The sequence below is a fragment of the Capra hircus genome, chromosome 18 (assembly GCF_001704415.2).
Source record: "Capra hircus breed San Clemente chromosome 18, ASM170441v1, whole genome shotgun sequence".
NCBI classification, from domain to species: Eukaryota; Metazoa; Chordata; class Mammalia; order Artiodactyla; family Bovidae; genus Capra; species Capra hircus.
Window position 1 is genome coordinate 7,379,106 of NC_030825.1, and position 18,553 is coordinate 7,397,658.

Sequence of the window (18,553 nt, forward strand, 5' to 3'; positions counted from 1 at the left end):
CGCTGTCTTCCAGCTTCTGAAGTTCAGAACGTGGAGTTTGCCGTGGCCGGAAGGGAGCGTGTGAGCTGGAGGACGGGGCAGGGTTCCCATCCGGCCGTGTCTGGTGGTCCAGGTGCCAGCAGCCATGGCCTCTTGCCGGTGACAGCATCCCTTCTGCACCCAACAGCAGGGTGCCGATTGCTTCTCCCTGTGTGTGTCTGCCCGGGTGTTACCTCCCTTTCCCTCTCTCTGAGTTCTGGGTTCATAGACACACTCAGCGTGCTGGCCGGCATCAGTGTTTCTGAACTTGACGGCACATTTTCAGTGAGAATAGCCCTCTGCCTTCAAGGGTGGCATTAGAATTAAAAGCCAGATTAAATAGCCACCAGATGAACAGATAGAAATTTACCTCCAGTCACACATGGGTCACTGTTGCTCCTGAGCTGATTGATTTCTGGGCTCTGAGTTGGAGGCCCTAAGAACTTTCTGCATGGTGGGAATAGTGTGAGAAAACCAGTTTTCATGCTTTGCGGCAAAAATTCAAGCAGTGGAATAGGAGAGGCGGGGTTAATTGACCCTAGAAGGTCGATTAACAGAGATGCATATGTGCCCATCACAGAGTCAGCACTGGAGCCGGCCGGGCATGGATTTCAAAGAGGATGCCACCACTTACAAGGTGGAGGACCTCAGGGCAGTCCACACCACTTCTGTGCCTCAGTCTTCTCCTCTGTGAAATGGGGCTAATAGCCACTAGCAAGGAATCCATGTCTTTTTCTAACATTTTATTATAAAATTTAGATAGAAAATTTCAAACAATAATATGGCACCCATCAATCTACCCAACTCCTATTATTCTACATGTATGCTGCACGTCTTAAAATTTAATTTTTATTGTTTTCTATTGGAGTATAGCTGATTTATAGCATTCAGGTGTACAGCTAAATGATTCAGTTACATGTATGTACGTATTGGTTTTCAGATTCTTTTCCCATTTAGGTTACCACGGAATATTGAGCTGCGTTCCCTGTGCCGTACAGGAGGTCTCTGTTGATCATCTGTTTTAGCTATAGAAGTGTGTATCCATTAACCCCAGACTCCTAATGTATCCCCCTCCCCGCTTTGGGAAGTTTGTTCTTGAAGTCTGTGAGGCTGTTTCTGTTTTGTAAATAAGTTCACTCGTATCATTTCTTTGATCCCACATATAAATGATGTCACGCGGTATTCGTTTTTCTCGGCCTTACTGCACTCAGCATGATAATGTCTAGTTGCGTCCATGTTGCTGCAAATGGCGTGATTGCATTCTTTTTTATGTCTGAATAGATTTCCATTGCATATGTGTACATCTTCTTTACCCATTCGTGAGTCGATGGGCACGTAGGTGGCTTCCATGTCTTGGCCCCTGTCTTGGTTGCTTCCAGGTCTTGGCCCCCAAACACGGCCCCCCTGTCTTGGTGAATCGTGCTGCTCGGGACACTGGGGTGTGTGCGTCTTTTCGAATTACGGTTTTCTCTGGATATATGCCCAGGAGTGGGATTGCTGGATCATATGTTAATTCCATTTTTAGTTTTAAAAGGAATACTGCGCTTAAAGAACCCTGCACCTGCTCTCTTGTTCCGTCCATCCCTTTCTCCAGGCCCCACTGCGCAGGGACATGTGGAGGTTTAGATGGACGCATGTGCAGGGCCAGGGCGGGGGCCGGGGCCTGGACTTCCACAGCGCTTAGTATGCTACTGAGTGTGGCTGTCGCTAGAATGTCAGTGCCCCACTTTCAGGGGTGTGAGCTTGGTTCTGGTTGCTGTGGTCTGGGGTGGGGGGGTGGGGAGGCAGAGGAGCCTTGGAATCCATGCTAGGCTGGTACCCAGAGGTGCTGTGAAAGTTGGTGAGAAAAGTGACTGCCTCTTGACTGTCCCGCTCAGAAGGCAGAAACTGCCCCTCGCTGCTTCCAGGTCCCTCAGATGGAGGACGGAGGCGTGACTTTGACCCGGGTGCCTCCCCCTCCAGACTTTTAACAGACGGGCCTGCAGCCGCGGTTGAGCCAGTGGCTGTCCTGCACTCAGGGAGCCTCCAGATGTCATCACTGACCCTCCCAAGAGCCGGGAGAAGGGGCTGTTAGGCCGCCTGTTTCATCGGCGGGGAGACTGAGGCTGTGTCCTGTTGCAGAGCTGCCGGGTGGCAGAGCCGGAATTTGAATTCCTGTGTCTCAGGCTTCACTCCTGGGCTCTCCTCGTCCGCCGACAGCACCCCCACCTGCAGAGACACCCGGGTCGTCCCTCCTCCCACTCCACAACTGAAGGGATGACACTGACCGCGTGCAGCGGGTCAGAAAGGCTCTCTCCCAGCCCCAGGCAAGCGCAGGGGCCTTTGAAAGGGGACCCTGCGGGCGGCGAGGACTGGCCTCCCCAACTTGGCCGGAGCCCTGGGTTCATCCAGGACGCCAGGCCCGGCTCCCCGTGCTAAAGCCCCAGCTTTGCAACGTTCTCAAGGGCCCCCGGAGCTCCTTGTGCCGTCGAATGAAGTTTGGAAACTTTAATTAAAAAAAGTCCCCAAAGAAACTGTCAGTTAATGCGTTTACACCGAAGCTTCATATGTGGGGAAAAACACCTTCAATGTGAGTGCAGTTTTCCAGCCGTTAGAAAGTTCACGTGCGGCTTGGTTTCCGTAGACCCGCGAGGTAAGGGCCTGCTTCCTCGGTGAAGACCCGAGCGTCGCTGGTTTCTCTCTCTCTTAGCCTTTCGTACTTTCCCCTCCTCCCACCTCCACGTGTGGAAACGAAGGGTGACTGCAGGGAAACCTGGCGGTGAGACTTGTCTGTGGAAGGCGGTCTGACTTGGGAGCTTGAGAGGCTTCGTTTTTGCCCTCCCCCGAGTGCTGCGTGGCTTCCACTCAGTGTTGCCGTGTGCAGGCAAGAGATGGGGAACTCTCAGCTGAACAAGTGCTTTCTCCATCAGACACACGAACGTCCTTGAGCGGGAAGGGGCAGCGGTCTGTGGACGAGCAGCTGAGCGAGGGGTGTAGCGGTGTTTGCAAATCAAGTTTTGCTGGCGTACAGCCACGTTCACTGCGGGGTATGTTGTGCACGGCTGTTTCCCCCACAACAGTGGCAGGTCTCAGTAGTTGTGACCGAAACCATAGGCCCTAGTGGGCCTAAAATCTCTCTTCTGTCACCCTTTGCAGGAAAGCTCTATTTGCTGACTGTTGGTAAACAGCAGAGACTTGGATCTGGGGGCATCCAGTGGTTTGCCCCTTTTGTGGGCGTCGTTCAGTGGCTCAGTTGTGTCTGACGCTCTGTGACCCCATGGACTGCAGCACGCCAGGCTCCTCTGTCACCTTAGGCCCATGCTGTGACAGCTGTTCTTGCTGTGACTCAGTTTCTGCATTTTTGAAATGGGAATGACGGGGTTCTTTCTTAGGGTCCTGGGACTCTAAACCCTCTAGCTCTGACCTTGGTACATTTAGGGCAACAGTAGGTACAAATCAATTGTTTTTACTCCCTATTTTTTTGATAGAAAAATCCAAAGACATGGGTTCGATCCCTGGGTCAGGAAGATCCCCTGGAGAAGGGCATGGCAGTCCACTCCAGTGTTCTTGCCCGGGAAATCCCATGGACAGAGGAGCCTGGCGGGGTACAATCCATGGGGTCACAAAGAGTCAGACACCACTGTAGCGATTTAGCATGCACGCCCACACTCCCTTTTCTTTCGATAGAAAAATCCAAAGACGCCAATCTTGAGATTCTAGAAGTCCTTTAGAACAGGGGTCCCCAGGCTCCAGGATCTGATGCCTGATGATCTGAGGTGGAGCTGATGTCATAATAAACAAAAGTGCACAGTAGGTCATGCGCTTGAATCCGCCCCAAACCACTCCCCCTCTGTAGAAGAATTGTCTCCCACAAAACCAGCCCCTGGTGCCGAAAAAGTCAGGGACCACTGCTCTGGAAAGCCAAAGGACCAAGTGTGTAAAAACCCAAGATGGGTGGCTGAGCCCCTGCCCTGGCCTGGTGGCTCCCCGGCACCCCTCTGCTGGTAGCAGGTCCGGGAGCCCGTCCCGGAGGCGTTGGGGGACTCAGAAGGCAAATAAAAGAAGCCACAGCAGTCTAGGAAGAAATCTTTAATTTCTGTTCAGCTTTCAAGAGTTTGAGAGAGGTGTTGGTTGTTTTTCTTTCTAACAAACCGTTCAAGTACATGCCTTCAGATTATAAAAGTGCCTGAAATTGGCTAGAATATCAGCATGCAAAGCTTGTTAGTATTTACATATATTCACATAGGGAAACAAGAAAAGGATCTACAGGTATTTACAGTCTACACAGGAGAGGAGAAAGGCAGCCTAATTGTATTTCCTAAAATACAGTCGATGAGTAGTCAGCACATGCATATTTAGAGAATATTTGCATGATAGAGTGCAATTTTTTTTTTTAAAGACATAACTTTGTAACTTTCTATGCTAAGGTGTTGCATAATCAAGGTAAGTGTGTGTGTGTGTGTGTGTGTGTGTGTGTGTGTGTGTTTTGTTTCTAGTCTATCTCCATCAAGCGCTTTAAAATGTTCCCTAACACCAAGGCAGAATTATTCACCCTGGCAATTAAAGGCCCAGCCTGTGTGATCATGTCCCCCTAACTAGTGACACGCTGCTGGTGGATGAAATATCTACCATTTCTCGTCTCCCCGTCCACCACTGTGGCAAGGTCCGTCTGTGCAGGGGCGGTGCCCGGCACTCACCATTAATTATGGAAGTAATAGAAGTGAGACGCTCTCTGTAGTATGCTCCCAATGAAATGTTAACAAGGCCAGCGTCTCTGCGCCTGAGAAATGACTTGACAGAGAGGGCCCCTCTGAAAAGACACCGTCCTGACACAGACGTCCTCGGCTTGAGACGGTGTGGCTGGACACGGGGGTCGGAGGTGGGCCCTGGGGTGCCCTGCCTGTCAGATGGGATTATTGCAGACTCCATTCTTGTAATTTGTTTCTGGAAGAGTGAAGAGTTAGTTCATTTCTAACCACAGTGGGGCCCATCAGAGACGACCCTGTGGGCTGTTATCCGCCCACCCCATGCCTTGTCAGGGTGGGGACTCTCTGTGTCCTAGGTGTCAACCTTGCAACTGTAACACACTGATTTTTCAGGGTCTGTCTGCTCACAGAAATGGTCAGCTCTCAGTTTCCTAAGAAAGCATGGTAGGTCCATTCAGTGTGATTCTGTGCAGACGAAGGGGAGCGGAGACAGGTCTGCTTCACCCATACTCTTTGCAATGTTAGGTTAGAATTGAACCCATTCATTCTGCCTGGCAGTAGTTTCAAAGGTTTATTTCAGTATACACGGCAAATGCAGAGGCATACATTTATGTACAGTGTACAGAGCTAGCTAGAATGTGGGTTACAGAAGTAAAAATGTAAAATGTTACAAATCAACACAGGCTAAATATCTTCTCTGAGCTTTCTATGAACACCCAGCAGTCCTTCAGTCCTGTCCAGGTGGCGGGGATGGAAAATTTCAGGGATGGGCCATCAGATTCGTCCCAGGCAGGAGAACGATGCGTATTTTGGTGGTAGAGTTCTAAGGTCCATTTCAGAGTCACCTGTGGAAGAATGGGCGCCCCGGTGCAGTTTCCCATCCCGACCGGAGAACCCCCACGCCCGTTTGAAAAGCAGTGTGTGTACCCCAGGCAGCACCAGCAGGGAAGGCCCAGGGAACTCTCCCGTGGATATAAGAAAGATGTAACAGAGATAAGAGCCTCTTCTCCCATGTTTAATGGGACCGTCTCTCCAGCCCAATCAGTGCTAGAGCACCTTTGGCACCAGCGGTAGAACAGGCGTGAATAACGTCACCCACCTGGACTATCCTCAGTCGTTCCCTTTTCCTTCCCCCCTCCGGACGACCTCCCACTCCAGCGGAGCACCAGCAGGTCTCAGAAAAAGGAAACCATTCTAAGTATTCCACCTCCACTCTCTCGAGACCAGCCATCCGTCATGGAACCCTTGCAAGACTTTGGGCAAGGATCCTGGAACACGTAAGGGGTATGGAAAGGGCCTCGCTGATGTCAAGGCAGGTTGAGAAAAGGTCGTCCCACTAAAAACAGAGCGCTGAAAACCTCCCAAGGTCACTCTGCCCTGCGCTGCTGCTGCTGAGACTAAGCAAAAACTCCTCTGGAGCCTTGCTCTCCAGAACACACACAGCCCCGGGCCTCTGCGGAGGCTGGAAAGTGGCTGCCTCCCCCTCCCCTAACTTAGGCTCAGGAAGACATTTGTTCTGCCTTCACAGAGCCTTCCCAGCTTTCCATCCTGAGCCCACTGGTCCCTGGCTTGCTTCCACAGATGTCTTGGAGCATCGTAGCAACTGTTCTCCTAACCTCCCAACTCATTCCTACCTGGTCTTCAAGTCAGTCTCTTCAGCCTCCTTGATGATCTTGCTAGAGATGAGTGGCTTTTGTCAAGGAGACCATGTGATCTTTGTAGCCTGACGAGGATTTGGGGTGCCTGCACTGCAAAGAGGAAGGCTTCCATGTCATCCGGCTTCTCTCCCAGCAGAGGCCTGTGAATGTACGCTGCTCCCTGGAACCTCTGTCCCCTGTGTGCCCCCGCCCCAGACATCTCCCTAGGATGGACGTCTGCTTCCTGGGGCTGTGCCCTGTGCCAGGACCAGTCGCGTTGGTGGTGATGGGCTGGCACGACCCACGGCTTTGCGCTCTTTGCCACAGAGCTCTCCCAGACTGCGTCCTATGCCACCCAGGGAAGGACGGGAGAGACAGCCACTGGGAACGGACCTCTGAGGTCCTCTACCCTCGTGACTTTCTTAGCGAGAGGTAAATGCCCCTACACATTGCAGAAGGTGCACCTTCTCTTCCATCAAGCTCAGGACTGAACACGATCCTAGGCATTCTCCAGTGCATTGTTGCCGACTTTTCCGGCCTGCACAGTGAAAACAAATGCCTGCTTTCCTGACCCGCCTCACTTTTTCTGTTTAAGAAGTTGAGTTTGGATTTCCCTGCTGTAACCAATCCTGAGGACAGCCTGTGCGTTAGCAAACCTCCTGAGGCTGTGAAGGAGTTACACCTTGATCCCTGCAGGAGGAATTTGCCTGTATCTAAGCATGCGCTGTCTGGACACGTCAGTGGTTAGGCATTTGTAGGGATGAGTTTGTTGACAATGAATTGGGGCCGGGGGTGGGGGGCAGGAGAGGGGAGATGGGGCAGTCTCCTCTGCACACCGGCTGGAACATGTCAGGTGGCACCCTCCAAAAGGCCACACCCATTTGCACATCTGTGAATTCGTAAGCTGGAGATTGCTTGGGTTTCCCTGGTCTCGTAGTTCCACTCGCACCTTGGAAAACATCCGTGTCGTTCAGGAGCAGTGGATTCCTGGCTGGTCCAGTCCGGCAGGTGGAGGTGGCACTTTAAATCAGGCGATGGCTTTGTTAGGGGTCATTGGCTCTTGGCTCTTCTGAGGTGGCGCTGAGTCTTCAGTTTTGTTAATCCAAATGGATATAATTTCAATTTAGTGGTCTGCCTAAATCAACAGTGGGAAAATCTCTTCCTTACGCTTCCCGGGTGAGTGCCTGACAGCCTGTGAGTACATTTCATCTTGGGCCACATTGGGGCCGCACGCGGGGGGCCAGCCAGGCCCGGCTGGGAGGAAGGGAGGGGCCCTGAGGTGACTCTGCCGCCCAGGAGGCGCGGGGTGCATGGCGTGCAGACGGGGGCCCGGGCGCTGGAAGGCCTGTCGCAGCTGCTCTGGGTTCCTGGGGTCGGTTGATGCGGCCCTGGAGGAGTGGCATGTGAATTCTGGTACGAAGTGGGCTTCTCTGTAGGTGGGGATGGCGACCGTCCCCAGCCTGTAGAGCTGCCTGGGGCCAGAACGTCATGCCCGTCACGGAGCTCCCTGCCCAGCGCCACGGGAGTTGCAGGCTCACAGTCGGTGCCCCCATCGTCACCTCTTGAACAGTGCCCGTCTGCAACCATGGGCTGGGAAAGCTCGCCCGGATGGAGGCCGAGAGTCCCCTTGAGTCACGATCTCCACCTTCTTCCACCTCTCGTCGTCCTGGAGGAAGCCGGGTCTGTTCCTGGTGAGCACGGGACTCCACACCCAAGCCTGAGGGCCCTGTGTTGGTCGTGGTCCCCTGGGTGGGGAGCCCCACTGCCCTGCACGCTGGGCATCTCTGGGAACACATGGCTCATCTGTCGGCTTAAAAGACTGTGCTCAGATGGCAAGTAGGGTAGACCTAACCTTTTGGAGCAGCTTGCTTTGGTTTCTCTCCACAACCAAACAGTATTGTTTGAGGAACAGCTGTGTTCCCAGCCCCACGGTCTCAGGAGATGAATCTGAAATACTGAACCACACTTATCCAGGAGAAGGGGTTGGAAGCTTTTGGCAGGACTTCCCTGGTGCCTCAGGCGGCAGAGAACCCACCTGCAGTGGAGGAGACGCAGGCTCGATCCCTGGGTTGGGAAGATCCCCTGGAGAAGGGAATGGCAGCCCACTCCAGTATTCTGGCCTGGGAAGTCCCCGTGGACAGAGGAGAGCCTGGTGGGCTACAGTCGGTGGGGTCTCAAAGAATTGGACATGACCGAGCAACTAAGCAACTGCTGGGAGACGGGGTGTCCCATCCGGACCCCTGTATCCGCTGCCCCATGTCCACCAAGGCTCCGTGGTGAAGCACTCTGCCATACTCACCAGAGCGCAGACCGCTTCTGCACTGGGGAAATGCTTGCTGTGCCCCACAGACTGCAGATGAGCAACAGGGGGGATGCTTTGGGCGTTCAGAGAGGCACCCGTCTCCTCCTGTGGCGCTGGCAAGATCCTCTGTCCCGGGAACCCAGCGCCTCCTCAGCGCCTGCCCAGAAGGGCCGCTCCTTCCCCGCCGTGGGTCCCCGGTCCTGCCTCAGGCCTGGGAAAGCAGCTGTGGGACCCCTGCCTGCTCTCAAAACCGCTGACCACACAGACACCCCGTGACAGTGCGTCTGCTTTTTTATGTCTCAGAGTTAAATCTGTTTTAAGACAGGAATGTATTCTTTTTTTTTTTTTTAAAGAAGCATGCATTATAAAACTAAACATAATGCTGTAACGTGTCCTTATCAAAACATGAGCTATGTTAGAGAACCTACCGATGCATCACAAATACTACTCTGTGGGTGATTTTCTTTAAGCCTGGATTGTCGATCTGAAACTCCCGCAACTTTCTCTTTCAAAGAGTCAATATTCATCTGTATTCCGTGCTGATGGCTGCAAACTGATGGCTAGTGGTTATCAAATAACTGTGGATGAAAAGCAGCTACTTCAACAGAATCATCCCAACTGAGGGCTTGGGGAGGATGGATAGTTTAGATCTCAAGACCCCAACAATAAACAAATAGCAAACCACTGTCTAAACCCCACCTTTCTGTAGTTGGAGGTGGTGCCGCTCAGCTGACAACTGATTTCTGAAAGAGAATGATGAACCCTCATTACCCAGATACTCTTAAAAATCCCAAACAAGAATCCCAGGTGATTTTACATATGCTGTAGAGATGGATGGTGTCGGTCTCCTTGGGCAGCTTGCAGACATTTGACTGAATCAGAGATGGCATTCAGGCATGATTAAAGATTTTCCTGGCTTCCCAGAAATCCTCAGCCCCCGCCCCACGCCCACCCCCACCGCCCACTGCCCACGGCGATCCACACCCTCCCTCTCTACCCCTGGTGCAGGACAGACTCGCTGCGCCCCAGGGCTCAGACTCCCCATAAACTGTTCTTAAATACCGAGAGGAACCCCCCGCCCCAGCCCACGTTTGTACGGCAAGATACTGCTATTATCTTATCACAGTGGATCGGCAAGCAGTGGTGACAGGCAGCAAGGCACAGCCTCAGATATTTCATAACAGAGTTGTTAACATCGTCTCCTTTATGGGGCTCTTTCATCTTCTCTGAATTATGTGCTGATGTTCCCCCCTCCAAAGTGGCATGAAAGTCATCTGACGGTGATGAAAGTGCGCTTTAAAAATTTTTCTTCTATCAGTTTAAAAACGTTTTCTCTTGTAGCAGCCACGCCAGCTTATTTCCTAATGAGATTTCCTAATGCGGCTCCCATCTCACTCTTGAGCATAGGCAGGCCAAACAGCCAGTGAGCCAGCAATTAGCCCTTGCTGTTGAAGTGTCATCGCCTCCGACCGGATCTGCCGTCGGGGTCACCCCTTCGCCGTCCGGTCTTTGCCAGGTGTGCATAGTTGGTCTTCGGAGGGGAGAAGCTGGTCTTAGCTTCTCGCACAGAACCAGCCCCGGCGCTGAAGAGATCTAACTTGCGCATCACCCTGAGCCGAGTGGCAAAGGCCTCGAAGCCACCCAACCTTTAATGAAAGATTGGGCGTTTCTAAAATGTATGGGTTTTTTTTTGCGTGGTAGCCAAGTGGAGGTTTACACGAAATGAGGCCAGCTTCAATTGCTTTCAGATTCCATGGGGGGAGAATGCGCGTGCCCCCAGCTCCCTCATCAGCTCGATTCTGAATCAGTCTAAGTGCCGAATTTCTCCGCAAAAATACCATTCTGACAACGCGAGAGTGCAACACAGTAGCAGTTTAGAAGGTCAGAGTGGCGCCAGATCGCATTGGGTTTGGAAGAATTCCGCCTGTTGCCTTCCCAGTGGCCACCTTCTATCCTTTGTCAGGGCTGCTGGAGCTCGTGAAAGGCCAGTTTGTTGCGACGTATGAATGCTGATATTATAGCCACTCCGGGGTGGGGTGCGGGGGGGCCTGGATCTTGGGGTGAGTGGACTCTCTTGCCACTTGGGAGCTCATGACAAACCCCCTGATTGCTCTTCAGTGGGTTTGGGAGTTGCAGAGTACAGCAGAAACCTAAGACAGATGTCCAGAAAATTCCCGAGCCCCATCTCCACCCAGCAGCAGCAGCATTCGGAGAATCAAGGCCAAGGTGGTAGTTGGCTTGGGCGGGCAGGACGAGCCCCTCAAGTCTCCTATCCATCTCTAGAGGGCACCCCGCTGCCCTTTGCCCCACACGGGGTGCAGGGGACTCGGATGAGCCACTTGAACTTGGGTAGATAAACATGCTGGATGCTAAGCTAAGGGTTACTAGGAATAGCAGCTCAGCGAAAGGGAATCGGAGTGAGGCAGACTTGGGTTCATTAGACCTGGGCCGCACAAAATCAATCTGAAAAGAAGTAGCTGAATCAAGCGCACAGCTGGCTGTCTGGGGAGTGAGCATGGCTGAGAGGGTTGGGGGACAACTAACCGATTCCCGTTCAGTTCAGGTCACGCCGAGGGTTCAAACTTTGGATCCGTGGGTCTCGTCCAGCGCAGTGGACAGCCCCAGGGTCAGAACTCACACCTCCATCGTGTTCCCATGCCACACCACCCGCCTCCCTAACAAGCATGTCACTTGAGTATATTTGCCTACTTGGTTTTCAGCCAAATTCAGTAAGTACCATCCTCTTCAAAACAACCCCCAAGTCTCTTTCACAGTACTTTCCTCAAATGGTAAACACCCCGAGACCTCGCTTCTCAGAATGCCCTGGGCTCCCGGTGATTATGGGTGTAACCATAGACACACAAACCAAGGCGTGTGGCGGGGAGGTTCTCCCCCGAGCACTCTGCTGGGGTGTGAAGTCTGTAAGAGGCAGCAGAGGGTCAGCTTTCGCGTGGGGAGGGAACGCGCTTCAGCCTCCCGCAGAGTGCTTCATTGTTTTCCTAACGGTGACCTTATCGCCCGTTATCTTTCTCTGATGCTCCTCCGCCTCCCCCCGGCCCGCCCCTCTATAATTAGTTGATGCAGCAAGGGCTGTGGTGCACATAAATAATCCGAAGATGCCAGATAAACTGTATTGGTTTTAAATTAGAGCCGTGCCGACCATGTCTCCCTACGAGCACCAGCCTATTATTTTTAATTATGGCTCGCAAAGCAAAGTGATTTCTTGCCCTCCTCCCAGCATCCCTGACAGTATCCTGTCAGCCCGCGTGATGTGGTGCCCCGTCGGCACACACATCCCTAGCCACAGCGCCAGCAGTTACTCGAAAGGTCAGTCGGAAGTGATCAATGGGACTCATTACGACGTGCATGTAGAAGTGGGCCGGGAGGACATGGACCCTCAAGCCGCTGTCCCCCTGCAGGTGCGGGCAGGATGTGACATTTATAGCAAGGTCTCCAGGATCCTGATCAACTCACAGATTTGCGTCTCGTGTCCGCAGGAGGCACGTGTGTACGGCAGGGAACACATGTATACGTGCGCGCCTCACACGTCTGCACACTGCCTCCCAAAGCCTTCCCCTCGCAGCACCATGGGCAAAGATCAGGGGCACACCTGGCTCTGGGCCTGCTTGGCTTTCCACCTGCTGGGCCACGAGAGAGCGGCGGGTCCAGCTCAGACAGAAGTCTCGTAAGAACGTCTTGGTGTCTCATGACATCATGTGTTGCGCAGTCAGGAGGTTGGGCGGGTTTGTTCCTGCCGGCTGGCAAGGCTCCCATCCTGCTCGCGTTGTCAGCAGAGGCACGGGATGCGACAGGCTGAGAGGCGTGTTGTGTTCAAAGCCTTTTCCTGCATGAGGTGAGGTGGCGCTCCAGGCGGAGTCCATGACGCTGTCCCCGGACGGCCCGCCATACCTCTGGGTTCGCAGCCCCTGCTGAGCTCCAGCGGCCTCCGAAGCAGATGGGGAGGGCGCTCCCGGTGAAGGACAGCCCCCCTCCACCTCTCGTCTCACGAACTCATTCTTGTCTCTCCTCTCTGCCCTGCAGCAACAGGGAGCCGCCACCACCGTGTACTGTGCCGTCGCCCCGGAGCTGGAGGGCCTGGGGGGGATGTACTTCAACAGCTGCTGCCGCTGCCTGCCGTCAGCCGAAGCCCAGAGTGAAGACTCCGCGCGGGCCCTGTGGGCGCTGAGTGAGCGGCTGCTTCAGGGGGCACCCGGCGGCCCGCCCTCCTAGGCGGGCATCGGCCCGACGCCCACCCCGCTGAACCCCCCCCACCTCTCACCCCGCGGCCTTCCACGTCCCCACAACCCAGACCCGCCAGAGGCCCAGGATGTAAGCACTGACGCAACAGAGCACGCAGCGTTAGGCACCCCTAGGGAGCAGGGCGTTGGTGGGGAGAAGGGGCGGTACCTCTTGTCCGGGGCTGGGGGCAACCCGGGTCCCTGTGCTGCCCTGGCAATGGCCCGTGCGACGGTGAAGCTTCGCCGTCACACGGGCGAGGGGAGGCTCTCCGTCCCACCGCAGAAGCACGTGCCGTCCTCAGCACTCAGGGTCCCCCGGTGCCCCCCACCCCGTCCCACCAGCCACCACCCCAGCCACACGCCCATGGCCACACTGTAGCCAGGAGCGGGCTTTGTCCTGTCTGGGGAAGAAAGAGCCGGTGTTTATCCTTCACGCACTCATCCGCGAGATCACTGCTCCATCCTGACCCAGTCTGAGTCCTGGACAGCCCCTCTGGCCCCTGTTCCGGCCGAGGCGGAGGGGACACTGAGAAGCGGGCGGCGCGGCCGGTGGGTGTGCGGCCGAGCACTGAGCCACTGCCGGAGCAGCACAGAGGCCTCCTCAGGGCACAGCAAGCAGACCCCGCGGCGGGCAGGAGAGGCGGCCCGGCACCCCTGAGGATGCCCCGGGTGTTTGGGGGCTGGGGATAAAAGGCCGTTCCCGCCAGCCTTCCCGCAGTCTCAGGAAGGACCCCGTCACAGGTGCACAGCCCCCGCGTATCTGTTCAGCGTCCTGCTTCCGCACCCTCTCGTCCCTCCATCCTACGCTTAATAAAAGAGCATGCTTGATATCATCACCTGAAGTCTGTCTTGTTCCTTTAAATGTTTGCTTCAGTTTTGTGTTTTGCTTTTTTGTTTTGTGTGTGTGTTTTTTTTTTTTTTAGAAAAGCAATCTAGAGGAAAAAATAAAGCGCTTCTTGTAGACGCCAGGAAAACACCATTCGCGTGTCTTCTCTGAGTCTGTTTTGTTTTTGTGCTTTGTGGCTGTCCGTGGGCCGAGTTGTCTCACGCGATTAGCATGCCAGCATCATATTTTCTGTTGAAGAGAGAAAGAGAGAGAAAAATGACTGTTGTTAAATTTCTCCTTAAGAAGTTTTGTTATTACGCACGGTGGGCCATTTCAGTTCTCACGGTGTGTTCCCCATGTGATGACCGGATTCTCGGTGAGTAGGCAGTCTCTACTGAGGGAGATGGGGGTGGTTTGAGGCCCTTGGCCCCTGGTCCTGCTTCACTCACACCTGGGCTTCCGGGCCATTCCCGCAGGGATGTAGGAAGGGCCACTTCAGCCACGTGGAGACGATGCCTCTGCTCACACACCAGGAAGGCGGGGCAGAGGGGCACGGCCACCAGTCTCCATCCTGATATTGTCCGTCTGGGGCCTCTGGCTCTGTGTTCACTCAGACACCACTGCTTTCCAGGGGTCCACAGCCTGGCTACATCCTCCCGTCTAGCTATATTCCCCCTTAACAGAATCCTTGAGGGACCTTGACCAGAGGAGGCAAGCGTCCCCCTCAATCCAGAGCTCCCTAAACCCATCAACACCACTGGTGGGGATGTAAACTGGCCCAGCCACTGTGGGGAACAGTGTGGAGGTCCCTTAAAAAGCTAAAACCAGAGCCGCCTTATGATCCAGCAAGCCCACTCCTGAGCATACACCCAGACGAAACCAGAACTTCACAATAGACATGCACCCTATATTCACAGCAGCACGATCCACAATACCCAAGACAAGGAAGCAACCTAAATGTCCATCCACGGAGGAACGGGTAGAGAAGAGGAGAAAAGAGTATTAGCCATAAAAAAGGAGCGAAAGAACGCCATTTGCCGCAACACGGATGGGCCTAGAGATTGCCCTACCAAGTGAAGTAAGTCAGAGAAATACCATATATCACTCACTTATAGGTAGACGCTAAAGTGTACAAACAAACCTGTTTATAAAACAGACTCACAGACTCATAGGAAACAAACTCGTGGTTACCAAAGGGTAGCAAGAGGGGTTAGGAGAGAGAAATCAGGAGTCTGAAATTAGCAGATACACACTGCTATATTTAAGTAGACAAAGAACGATGTCCTACTTACGTAACACAGGGAACTGTAGTCAATATTTTGTAATAAACTAGAGTAGAAAATACATATATCTGAACCACCCTGATATACACTAGAAACTAACAGCACTGTGAATTAACTATACTTCAGTGAAAAGCTGAGTCACACAGAGCAGGTCTTCATACAGTCCTGCACCCAGCACCACATTACGGAAATCCAAAGTTTAGGGTGACACCCCCCACAGTTAGAGCTATAAAATGCCTAGATCCTGGGTCTACAGGAGTGGTCACAGTACCCAAGGTCACCATCAGCTTGACCCAAAGTCCTCCAGGTTGTTGATAACCAGAGACCCCGCCCAGAACAAAGCCAGGCCTCCCTCCTCTCTCCCCTTACGCCCTGAGTCCACGGGGTCAGACGGTGCCAGTCCCTGTGGGTCACTGCTCCTGCCAGGCACGTCTCACTTCCTTGGCTGATGCTGTGGGGCAATTCCTGGACAGGTGAGCAAGTGTACAGCATAAAGCCTCACTCCTTTTTGGTTTTTTGCTTACTTAAGCCCAGGATTATTTCTTACCGTCTGTCATGGTGCGTATATATTGGCACATCACACAGAAACACAGAAACACACATATGTGTTATATTTATGTGTAACACACATGTATGCAATACATATGTATATGTTAGTGTATGTACGCATAAGTGTGTGTGTATATGTAATGTAAACCTAGTCTTCCATAATCACCACTGCTGTTGGCAGGCGCTGTTTATTATGTGCCAGCTGCCACTCTGGGGCCCCCGCCCCACAAGAGGCTATGTGATGACCCCGCTAAAGTAACTGAACGCAGACAAGGTAACTGTGGGGGGAGACAGAGAAGGGTCTGAAGCCCAATAGTAGGGAGTCTGGAGTAGCAATAAACAGAGTTGGAAATCTCTGCTAAAGTCACACCCACCTTCTCACTTTGCGCTCAGATGATGAGACTGATTGAGTGGCCTGCCCACAGCCCCCGGACTGGGGACCAGAGGGGCAGTCAGCCTGCAGGGCGAGGACGACGGGCTACACCCCGCTGCAGGAAGGGTGCTGCAGACCCTGTACATGTCCCTGAATAGACGGATATGAGGGGCTTGTTCACACAGCAAAACTGGCCTGTGCAGGCCCAGGGCCTGCTCTCCTCCCGGTGCCCCGTGTCTGGGGCGAAGCCTGCCCATTCTGAGCCGCGAACTGGCAGCATGGGCCCGGCCCTGCAGACCTCCTCTCCTGCTTGGCTCTGAGCAGGTCTGCGCCCGGCTTCCCTGCCCAGGTTTGGCCTCCAGGGGACTCGGTGGCCAGGGTCTGGCACCATGGCACCGGGGCCAGGGCCTCCACCCAGGCCAGCGAGAGGGAGCCTTCTCCAGCGAGCGGCTCGCTCTCCCTGAGTTTTGACACCCGAAGGCCGCCGGCGTCCACGTGCACAGCTCACGCAGGGACACCTTGCCGCCACTGCTCAGTAGGAAACAAGAAACTGAAGCGGCCGCGCCAGTGACTGAAGCTGTGGCTTGCGGTTTTGCTCTTTAGAATGGGGTGATGGGCAGTTTTGTTTTGAACCTCCATGAAGGGGCCTGACTACTTTCATCCAGGTCGGCGCTGGGCCCCGAAGCCTGTTGCGAAATGGCTGCGCATCCGGGCCGCCAGCAGGCACGGCATCGAGAAGCTCACCTTTTACGTGGCCTTTGGCTGGAGCGTAGCTGCTCGGCAGCATGCTGTTGGTCTCTGCTGTGCAGCAGAGTGAGTCAGCTGTAGATGTCTACGTATATATACAATCCCCAAAGAAACTCACATTTTTAAAAAAGCATCTAAAATAGCAGCATTATACAAACGAACTTTTTTCCTGATCCTCGAAACCAAATTTACGGTTACCGAAGGGAGGGGGGAGCAGAGGACAGATGAAGAGAGAGGGACTGAGATATCCACACTACTACGAGTGAAACAGACGCGTAACAAGGACCTACCGCAGAGTGCAGGGAACTGCAGTCACTGATTCCGTAATAGCCTACGTGGGAAAAGATCGGAAACAGAGCGGATATGTGGGACTGATTCACTTTGTTCTACACCTGAAACTAATACAACATTGTAAATCAACTATATTCCAATAACATTTTTTTTAAAACCTTTTAAAATTAATTCAAGAAAAAAATAGCATATTTACCCTGTTAACTTTTTGTGCCTTTCCACGTATCCAAACTAGTTTGAATTCATTTTAGATTAATAAACAATATCACAAAATATTATCCACATGATGACTGAAACAAACTTCTCTGAATTGTACTTGACGAGACGCTGTACTAACGATAAAGGCAATTTCTGAAAAGGAAAAGTCAGGCTCAGTCAGAGACCACTGTCCTAACAGAGGTTTTCAGCTCTGCTTCATAGTCCTTGGTGCCCCCCCCCAACCCCCCCACCACAAACTCACTTTCTTTCTCCATTGTCACTTATTTTAATGGAGGCCTCTGGTGTCGTCCTGCTGGGTTGGGGCGTCACTGGGAATCCCCTGCTCTGGAGCATTCAGGCGAGTTCTAGTCTCTGCTGTTAGCACTTAATGGTGCAGCTAGCGTCTGTCTTCATCCGGCTCTTCCCTTCTCTTGACTGTCCTCTCCAGCATTCACAGGCACCCCTGAAACTCTCGAGTCTAACAGCTCTTGTTTGGCTTTAGCTGCGTGCTTCCATGTGTGATGTGGAAGGCTTACAGCCAGCAGAAGGTACATATTTCTGGGTGGTGGTTGTTGTGTGTGTATGTGTGTGTGTGTGTGTTTAACAACCTCATCAGCCCTGGGTGTTGGTATTTAAATTTTTTTTAAAAACATTTTCACTTCCTTTTGTCACTTTATAACTACTTACATAAAATACCCCTGAGCAACCAGTCTCCTTATTTGAAGTACAAGCATTTTGTCTTCTGTTTTTCCACCGGGCCAAGTTCACAGTTGTAATTAGAATGGACATTTTAGGGTGAGTCTGCATTCTGTCTGGGCAGGAAAACATCAGCCATGCCAGAACATCTTTATCCCATCCCTCCAGCAGTAAGCATCCTGCCTCTGGTACCTTCTCCATCACCAAGGCTAGCACGAGCTGGGCCCCATCTGCATGCTGGCCCAAACCCGAACGGCTCCTGGCTGAAGTGCGGCCTGCTCCTAGGCGTCACACCGCTGGAAATGACTGTCTCCCCTCTAGGCTGACCTGTTTCCAAGGCCAGGGCCTGCTGCATCTTGATAGGTCTATGCAGACAGATGCCCTTTACCACTCACTGAGATGGAAGAGGCCCTGTGCCTTCCTCCCGCTTCTGATTTTATCTGAGGTTCACTACCTTACCAGTACTTTGTGCAAAACACATAACCTGAAATGCTGTTTTTGCTCATTTAAACCTCACGAGTTGTGAATGAAATGTCACTGCCCCCTTTATACCAGTGAGGAAAATATTTAAATCAAATATTTCAAGGAGGCTGATGGGCCCCCTCCAGGGTAAAGTAATTGGAGATTCATCCCCTCTGGACTGAAACTCTAAGACAAGAAAAAGCAGGACAATTCAGGGAGAAGGCTGGGCCCTGCCCACAGCACATATT

General features: G+C 53.0%; 2 protein-coding genes across 2 annotated transcripts in view; one reads left to right on the forward strand and one right to left on the reverse strand.

Moving 5' to 3' along the window:
• WWOX (WW domain containing oxidoreductase) overlaps positions 1 to 13,722 on the forward strand; it is a 919,972-nt gene extending 906,250 nt beyond the window's left edge. Inside the window, exon 9 of the mRNA XM_018061743.1 lies at positions 12,684 to 13,722. Coding sequence (XP_017917232.1) covers positions 12,684 to 12,872 — 189 coding nt within the window. The 3' untranslated portion in view covers positions 12,873 to 13,722. The remainder of the gene's footprint in view (positions 1 to 12,683) is intronic.
• Positions 13,801 to 18,553, reverse strand: part of MAF (MAF bZIP transcription factor) — a 352,919-nt gene continuing 348,166 nt past the window's right edge. The window contains exon 3 of the mRNA XM_018061746.1: positions 13,801 to 13,955. The gene's annotated coding sequence lies outside the window, so the exon portion shown is untranslated. The remainder of the gene's footprint in view (positions 13,956 to 18,553) is intronic.